Consider the following 9,647-nt stretch of genomic DNA (forward strand, 5'->3'; position numbering starts at 1 on the left):
ATTATAGCTTCCAGATAACTAAAAACTCAGTTCCCAGAATGTATACACGGAATACAGTATACATGGAATCCTAAATATTCTGTTAAAATGTTTTTAAAGAAGTTCATCCCGTTTGTTGTTACCTGATTCACAATATTTAGCTTTCGATACCTCAAAAATTAGCTCTAATCGTTTTCTTAACAACTTAAAAGAAACACTGCCAAATTCTTGTAGTTCCAATTTTCCCTAACAGCCAACCTGTTGCTAAATGACTATCCAGATGTCTCTGGCTTGTTTGAATACTTTCACTTTACTCCAAGGAACTGGGTTACAGATGTTACTTGAGGATATATGTGCAGTGGCTGGTTCTAATTAGACCAATATTTGGTGGCGGGGAGGGGGGCAGAGCGGGGGTTTGGTTTCATTTTGACCACTGAATGCAACCATGCTGGTGTTTTTTAAAGCATAAAAGTATAGAAGTATATGCCTACAAGAAGACGTGAAAAGTACAGAAAATTGATGAAGAATATGACATATATGGGTACACTGGTCCTTTTACACTTAGACCACCATCCCCACCTCCACCTAAAAACAACCAATCCTAGGTGTAGTGAGTGAAAGAAATCCTCCAATAAAGACATAGCCTTTTTAGAAAACATTTCTAACTAACTGTAAGCTTTCTTTAAAGTTAATTGCATTTCTCCTTTCCCCTCAAGACTAGAAGTTCACATTTTCTAGACCCTGAAGTTCGTCGGGATTTCTTGTAATATGCTTTCAGTTCTCATAAAACTCGGTCTACAAGACTTCTCTGCCCTGTGGTGCTGTCAGTTGTGTCGCCTCTGCAGCCCTGGCAATAACCTGACAGGTGCCAAGGCCTGTGGCAGAGCAAAGGAGTCCAGCTAGAGCGCACTCTCGGAGGCAGCAGCCCCGGGCTAGGCCACTCGAACTTGGCGAGCCTGGTCGGGGAGCGCCGAGGAGGGTGGAGCTGCCCGGCTCCAGCAGAGGAGATCCTACCCGTCAGCTGCAGGGCAGCCGAGCCTCTAGGGCCTCCGCCCGCGCCCGCGGCCTTAGTTACCACCACCGAGGTCCCGCACCGTAGAGGCTCGGCGTCGTCCACTCCAGCCAGCCCCAGAACAGCAGGCCCGGCCCGGCCGAATCCACCCCGCTTCGGCAGGGGAGACTAGCGAAGCGAGAGGGCAGGCGGGAGCGCCAGCGAACCCAGGCCCAGCGCGGGCAGAGAAGGGCGCGGGGCCGCGAGGGCGGAGCGAGCGCGCCGCCGGCCAGTGCGCCGCCAGGGCGGAGGGCGGGGCGTGGGCGGGGCCCGGCCTTCCCGCTCCCGCGGCGCCCTAACTCGGCGGAGCCTCCTTAAAACTCTGCCGTTAAAATGGGGGCGGGTTTTTCAACTCAAAAAGCGCTCAATTTTTTTTCTTTTCAAAAAAAGCTGATGAGGTCGGAAAAAAGGGATAAGAAACCGGCACAGTCCCTTCAGAGGCAACCGTAGCAGCAGTTGCTTCAGCGGAAAAAGAAGCAAAGGAGGGAGGGAAGGGAAAGATCCTAAAGGAAAGACGCGCAAGTGTCTGTAGCGGAGAAGGGAGCAGCGATCAGAGATTTGGGGGAGTCGGACTACAAAAGAAACTGTCAGCTGCGGCTCGCGACCGGCCGGCGCAGCCTGCGTCGGCTCCGGGACCCAAATGGCTGGCAGCCGCTGTCCTGTCCGCGGCACAGATAGGGGCACAGGCCGGAGGACCGCCAAGAACTAACTGGCCAAGTGGCACCGAGCGCCCGAGCTGCTGGGTGGCGGCCAAGAAGTCGGCGGGACTGGCTGCGCCCGGGATCTGTGGCGACCGCTCCTACTTCCAAAGACCCTTCCCATCACCGGACGCCCCGGGAAAATCTGAAAGGGAGGGAACGACCGCGGCAGAGGCGACGGCCGCCCCTCAGCGAGCGCTTGCAGTGGAGAGGAGAGCCTGAGCTAGCTCGGTCGTAGGCGGGAAGTTACTGGTGAGCTGGCCGGGTGCAAGAGCGATGCTACCGCGAGCTACCCCAGCGGCTGGAGCTCCATAGACGCTTCCCCCTTCGCCGTGCACCATCTTCAGGCTGCCGGGAGTCCCGGGACCCGGCGGGGTCGGCATGACGGGCTTGGCGGGGGTCTGCCGCACACCCACCAGCCTCCGGAGACCCGCGCCCTGCCCGGCTCCCACGGCCTCTGAGGCTCGGCGGGGCTGCGGCAGCCCGGCGGGCGGGCTCCGGAGGCTCTTCTGAAGACGCCGAGCCCGCTGGGGAGTCGTTGAGACCTGAGAGTCGAGGGCTTCAGAGCTGCTGCTCTGGTCTGCCCTCAGCGATCGTCTTTAACCCTCCCGAGCACGTCAGCATCCAGCCAGCGCGGCGCTCTGCTAGCAAGCGAGCAGCACTCTGGACTACCCCCATCGGCTAGACGGATGGAAAGTGAGCTCTGCGGAGGACCTGACTCTGAAATTCTGCCTCAAGTCACCACTGTGAACAAGGGTGGGTTAATACCTTTTCTACTCTCTAATACTTTTTCTTTCGCGGTGTTGTCTGAGCTGACCTAGTCCTTTAAGTCTCCGCAACATCCTCCTCACAGAGCTGTAAAGCTTAGGTTCGTGACAGCTCTGCCTACATCTCACGTCCATAGTAATTAATCAAGAAATGCTTCTGTGTATGTATCTCTGTTGAATCGCCAGAATCCTTCTTAGGGGTTAAGCTAAAAAGCTAGGGAAGGAGCCCCTCTCCAATGGGCTCAGTTTTGCTGAATAATCACGTGTGAACCGAGGGGCGGGCTTTTGGCAGGCCGACCTTACTAGTATTTACTACCAAGCTCTACTCCAGATTAACCATCCCAGTCCTTCTGTCAGCCTCCGATGCCATCATGCAGCCTGATTAGGAGCAAAGGAAAGGGGAAAAAGAGAAGCAACTAATCGCCTTTTCCCGATCGTCAGGACCCTAAAGAATGGCCGAGCCTTGGGGGAACGAGTTGGCGTCCGCAGCTGCCAGGGGGGACCTAGAGCAACTTACTAGTTTGTTGCAAAATAATGTAAACGTCAACGCTCAAAATGGATTTGGGAGAACTGCGCTGCAGGTTGGTATCTACAGAGGTGGGGAAAACAAGTTAATAAGGTTGCCTGGGTTTCTAAAATGACAGCTTTTAAGTTTGGAGGGGTACAGATCTTCACTGTTTTAAAACCTTCATGGTTGCCATATTTTATATCTTTAAGTGAATCCAACTCCCCAAAATGACGTACTTTGGAGAAACTGGTCAACTCCAATAACATCCTCGATATCAAGAGAATCTTAGGTTTGGTCATAATTTTTGGAATGCTTTTGTGACAATGGAGGTTTTAAAGTATTCTTATCGTCGAAATCTGTTTGTTTTGTGCAGTGTTGTTTTAGATAGCTCTTTAAGCACATTATTATGATTATTATTTCAAGTAAATACACAGCTAATGGTGGTTTTCACCTATTTTGATCCTAATAATTGACTTTAAAGTTAATTCTCTTGACATCTAGGCAGGGTGTTTTACCTTCAGCTGTTTCATGTCTTAACAAACGACCTTTTCTAGTTTGGTATGGGATAGCCTGGGCACCCGGACAGGGTGTACATTTTCACAGTTAATATAATACCTAATCCACCCATTCAGGAGTGAGGAGAAATTAAAAAGTTGAATTTCTAATCAGAGCCGAGCAGTAGTGGTTTTCTTATCCCTGTGGCCATGTAGTGGCATGCTCTAATTCTCAGTAATTAGATTTACAGGCAACGACTGACACATGTCCAGCTGCCAATTATGTACCTGATAATATTTTCCCCTCCAAATGTTATCATGTAACTTTTCTGAAAGCCTTAGAAGCAAAACATGGGGAAATTGGTCTCCACCGGTTGCTGTGATTGGTGTTCCGATGGTATTCCTGGGAGCTTTCCCAGCCAGAAGCAGCTTGTGAAAAACCACCGGGGCAAGGGCATTAGAGATTTTTGTTTCTGTTTTAAAAAATAGAAATTTAAGTGGCAGGAGATGCCCGGGTGAAGGAAGCTCATTTGGTTTGTATATTTTAAGTCAGAATACAGCTGGCCTTACAAAACCCTTCTCTGTTGAGGAAGCTTATGCAGAAATACTAAAATATTTATCTTGATTCAGGTAGATTAAGTAAGGAAAAGGCTTTGTTTTTGTTTTCCCACCTAATACTTGCGGACTGGCTTGGTGAAGGCAGCAAGTCCAGATGCTGACAGGTTTGCTACTGAGAAGTCAAGAGATGAGGGCCGCCTCACAGAGCAGAAGCCACTTCTGTGTGCAGAAAAAGACAGCACAGAGTGTTTGACAAATAGGGTGAGTGGGTAATTAATATAATTAAACTTTGACAAATATTTGAAAAATAACCACCCAATTTTGTTTCTATTAACAAACTTAGATAATACCCACTTATTAGAGCTTAATATCAATACATATAATGAAACAGGTACACACAGATACGAGTCTTTTTCAGTATACATAATCCTGGCTCTGAAATTGTGTCATCAGAAATAACTTTCTTCAAAATCATTTATACTATCACTTTCTGCCAAAGATGGCAAATTTTACTCTATGATTATGCTTTTTACTCAACTACAGCAATCTTTTCTCCTCTGCTGTTGTTTTTCAATCAGAATAATCAAAGAACTCCATCATACATTTGCTGTTCGAAGATCTAAGGGGTCTGTTTCTTGTTTTGCTCACTTTAAGTCTTTAAATGTGACTAAGGTTTTAGGGAGAAGTGTCAAATGTTAAAATTAGACTGTATTAATTTCTAATAACCAGAAAATATATTTCATGGAGTTTCTGGAAAAAATAACTTGTGAGATTTTTTTTTCTACTGCCTTAAATGAAGGGCTGAAAGGGTTTATTAAAGGGGAAACTTAATATCTTGACAATGTATGTAGCTTATACTTAGAAACTATTATTCACTCTAAATATATTTTATTAATTTGTAATCTCTTAAAACATTTTTAAAAGATTGAATCAACTTTGTTCATATTTTCAAGTGGATTAGTATTTGATTCTAATACATATTGAGTATCTAGTAAGTAGCCCACTTATTATATTATTATATAACTTAGAGTCTTATGAATGTACCCTAATATAAATGAAACCAGTTTAAATGCTCGGATTTTCTGGCATGTTAATAAAAATATTTCACAAGTAAATTAATTTTTTTGCTCTCAAGTGCTGTTATACAAGATATTTTTACTTATGAGAGATTTTTGACTTAAAGATACCTTCTAAAGTATATATTTAAACAACAGTAAATAATTTTTGTGATATAAAATATTTTGAGCCTTGATAAGTATTGATACTCTATTCTGACTTTCAAAACAGTGGTAGTTTACAAATAGCTATTCTTATGTGTAATGAGTGCAAACGGAAATTAGACAGGATCACCAGTTGATTATTAAATGACTCAAACCACCAGACACAGCTGGCTGTTCCAACACACACGTCTAATATCTTGCTTTTACTTTTTGCTCACTTGAGTATCAGAAAGCTAGTTGGAACTTTGAGAAATGCCAACTACTGTAGTAGGGTGGCTGTTTGATTCCTTTCAGGAATGGCAGCCATGGAATCACTTCCTCTCTGATACAAGGCATATCATCAACATAGTTCAAAGTAAATTGATATAATAAGTAATGTAGAACACAGTGCCTTAATTTAATACCTCAATAACCCAGTAATAGTCTGTAATTCAAAATGAAGTCTAGGCATGGAATACTCCCAGTAGCCAATATTGTAGCCTGTAAAGAAAACTACAAATGTTTGAAAATTTCAAGCATGTGTATGTGGAGAGGCTTTGTTAAGAATCACCTAAGAAAATGCCAACTCTGGGATTTTAAAGGGTCTGTCCCACAGGAAGTGACACTTATGCAGGAGGCTTAAAGAATCCCATCATTGATTTTCAGTAGCTATTAGAAAATAAATTCTATCCTCATTCAATCTTCCAGGATTAATACCCCAGGTATACTTTATGAGCATGAGTAAACAAACAGGAGTCTCTTTACTTAAATCCCAAGTTACATTTCTTTCTTTTTTTTTTTTTTAAAGAAATTTATGAAAATAAACTACACAGGTCTTTGTGAAAGATAAAAAACCAAATTAGCTATCAAATTTATTCATGTGGCAGGAATTCTGTTTTATTGATGGATTTATTCTACCACATCTGGGTTCATTTAGTATAGTTCTTCAATAAGCTCAATTTTTGTAAGTTTCCTTCTGTGTTTACTGACTGTGCTTTCCTGCTAGCAAGCCCTCCAAACTGGATTCTTTGTGTCTTCTTCAAGAACTGAATAAAAAATAATGACCTGAATAGGACAGATAAATGTCTTTAAATATTGTTGTGGCTCAAGAGCTGGAGGGATTCTCCCATCTTTAACTTCTTTTCTAGGTTATGAAACTTGGAAATCCGGAGATTGCCAGGAGGCTTCTCCTCAGAGGTGCTAATCCCAATTTGAAAGATGGAACTGGTTTTGCTGTCATTCACGATGCTGCCAGAGCAGGTTTCCTGGACACTGTACAGGCTTTGCTGGAGTTCCAGGCTGATGTTAACATTGAAGATAATGAAGGGAACCTGCCCTTGCACTTGGCTGCCAAAGAAGGCCACCTCCCTGTGGTGGAGTTCCTTATGAAGCACACAGCCTGCAATGTGGGGCATCGGAACCATAAGGGGGACACCGCCTTCGACTTGGCCAGGTTCTATGGAAGAAATGAGGTCATTAGCCTGATGGAGGCAAATGGGGTTGGGGGAGCCACAAGCCTGCAGTGAATGTGTAGAGGTCTCTCTCACTGCCCTCACATTGTCCGTTAGTTGGTTGGCTGTCCTGTTTTACTATCACTTATTAAAATATAGGGTTTCCTTTTGCTTTGTTTTCATATTTTAAGCAGCTAGCCAAATCCTTCAAAACTGCCTAAGTGAAAATCTTACTACAAGTTTATGAAATATTTAAACTTCTTTTTCACTGTCAAAATTCTGATTTCTAACATGTAATAGCTATTCCTTTTTTTCTGGATATTTTATCTTTGATTTTTTTTTCTTTGCTTACCCTTTTTCATTCTCAGTGTCTGACTTGGAGACTTTGTTTTAAAAATGATTTGTCCTGATGCATCTTTTGCCTAATTAAAACACATTTTTCCAGAAGAGGACCACATTTTCCTGTGATTTTTTTTTCACTTCTCTGTAACTTACATCTTGTCAGTTTGTAAGAAATGTGTTAAAGTTCATGATAGCATAAGTCTTAACATTAAAGAAGCACATTGGAAGCCTGGGTGTGGTGTGGTTACAGTGGAGCTATTCCTTTATCTCCTTTCCCTTCCCCCCTCCCAAAGATTTCATTGGCTAACACTGCTCTTATTAATATTTTGGCTTCAAAAAAGAATATGAACAGCAATTTTTTATAATTTATTTTTTTAATTAGGTATTTTCTTCATTTACATTTCAAATGCTATCCCAAAAGTCCCCCAGACCCTCCCTCCCCACTCCCCTACCCACCCACTCCCATTTCTTGGCCCTGGCGATGAACAGCAATTTTGAAGATCAGACTTGAAATTATTTCAGTATGAATTCCTTATAAGGTCCAACCACCCCTTTCCCTCAAATTTGAGTCAAACAGCTGAAAGGTAGGTTTTGGAAGTAGCGGTCTGAAAACAGAGACCAGCTCTATAGAGTCTGTGCTGAAGAGAACCCTGCTGAGGAAGTGCTTCCCCAGGTTAGGCGGCTTTCAAATCATAAAACGAAACAATTGCTTAATGTGTTACTCAGGCTTGAACTGCACTGCACTGGCCTCCTCATAAATGCCAAAAAGGCAAGACTACAAAATGCTTAACTGTTAAAATATAGATATTGGTATTTGTGGTGAGAGACTAAAAAAATCTCAGCCAGGAAAAAAAATGTATAAATGATATATGAAGACCATAACTACTGTATAAATGATATATAAAGACCATAACTACTTAGGGTCTGCAGAGTAAGGCATATAGAAACTTTCACGATACAGAATAAGCAAGTCCTCTATATGGAATTTGACTCATTTCCACATTTTTAAAAAACTAATTGAGCGTAAGGTCTTTGGGGGAACGTGTTTAGCTTAATAAATTGTTGAAGGAACTAGACATATCTCAGATTTCCAAAAGGATTCCCCCACATCTGGTACTCTTACTGTCATGTTAAAGATAGTCACCAAAGGATTTCAGTGCAGTTACCATTTATAAATTTATAAATGCTGCATTCATCATTTGCCACACAAACAAAGATGTTTTATGTGGAAGTTTCCTCCCCTGCGTCTTAAGCTTTCTGCCTTCAATTCAAAAAGAACAAACTACTTGAAGGTTTATTGGAGGGCATGGCTCTGATGTCTGCCTTTGCAAAGACTGTAGGGCCAAAGGCAAGCGGTTCTTACTGGCTTATCTTCTAGTATAATATTAAAGAACCTGGGATCAAAAAGCAGAAATAATTTCACTGTGGGTTAAAAATTTGCATCCCCCAACTGAATGTAATAAGTTTTTGTTTTTGTTTTTTTTTACAATTGTACATGAATTAACTTTCAATGGCAGCATGACATTAAACTTAGGAAAATTTTGAAGGTACAATTGAGATGCTCCAAAAGGAAAATGTTTCAATTTAAAAATAGACTCAATATATAAAATAAGCATAGTACTATTATTACTGAAAGCAATTTCTTAAAACCCTCCTTACACATTGCAACGATCAAGTTGGGCAATTTTAAATTTGCAGTCTAGTTGACTCGCAGTACCACGGTCTCAGCATTTACTTTATCCCATGATGTGAAAGTCACCTTTAGAGATTTCAAAAACAAAAGCACGAAATGTCCATAAAGCAAAAGAGAAGTGCTGTAATTGCTTTGTTCTCGGGTGGTCTGAGCACAACAGAGGGAGAGGACGCCCTATCTCTTCATCAGCCTAAGATTTGCTAGGCATTAAAACATCTTCACATTACCCTGGCTCCTCGCAGGAAGTAGCTTTGCTAATCTGAGTATTTTAGAAATGAGTTATGTGGTCCCCTCTAGGAAATATGAAAAGCTATCCAATTTCTCAAAAACCTCGACAGTGCTCAGCAGAACTCTTGAATAAGCAGAGAAGAGAGTGTGCTGCCCAGTTTACCGGTGAGCACAGGTCGGAAGGAGTCTGAATATATTCAGGTGAAGAGTAAGGATAAAAAAGCTAATTGAATAGAGTGCCCGGATCCCCAGGGGACCCTGCTATATTAAAGATAGAGGTTATAAAGTAGAGATTCGAGCTGAGTTTTCTTCACTGTGCCTTAATCCCACCAGGACACTCAAGTCCAGCCTTTGGACAGTAAACTAAATCCAAACTTAACACCTGCAAAGGGTGGTGTGTGTGTGTGTGTGTGTGTGTGAACAGGGTCGCAGTCCACTCTGGTACCAGAATTACTAACCAAGGTGCCCTTCTTTTCATTTCTCTAGTGAGTCAGTTTTTTTTTTTTATGAATATCATTTATCAAGCAGTGCTGTGATGAGCTCTTGCACACACACACACACACACACACACCACTTTGAGTAAATGACAAATACATAAAATATCATTTCCTGAGAAAGCAATCTACTTGGCAATGCTATTTTTACTTTATCTTGATCATATTGAATATCAGAATTTGAG

The 9,647-nt window shown here is 42.5% G+C and overlaps 1 protein-coding gene across 2 annotated transcripts; it reads left to right on the forward strand.

Moving 5' to 3' along the window:
• Window positions 1-1,340: 1,340 nt before the first annotated feature.
• Window positions 1,341-7,152, forward strand: Cdkn2c (cyclin dependent kinase inhibitor 2C). 2 transcript variants are annotated; one of them, XM_021160485.3, is made up of 4 exons: window positions 1,341-2,484; window positions 2,937-3,076; window positions 4,197-4,316; window positions 6,403-7,152. In XM_021160485.3, the coding sequence occupies exons 2-4, from the start codon at window positions 2,948-2,950 to the stop codon at window positions 6,778-6,780; spliced, it is 627 nt and encodes a 208-aa protein (XP_021016144.1). In that variant the 5' UTR covers window positions 1,341-2,484; window positions 2,937-2,947; the 3' UTR covers window positions 6,781-7,152. The 2 variants fall into 2 exon arrangements, with proteins under 2 accessions (XP_021016144.1, XP_021016146.1); XM_021160487.2 differs by lacking the exon at window positions 4,197-4,316 and having other exon boundaries at window positions 1,353-2,484.
• Window positions 7,153-9,647: the final 2,495 nt, after the last annotated feature.

Source organism: Mus caroli, unplaced genomic scaffold (genome assembly GCF_978045245.1).
Source record: "Mus caroli unplaced genomic scaffold, Mus_caroli_1 scaffold_6, whole genome shotgun sequence".
Taxonomy (NCBI): Eukaryota; Metazoa; Chordata; class Mammalia; order Rodentia; family Muridae; genus Mus; species Mus caroli.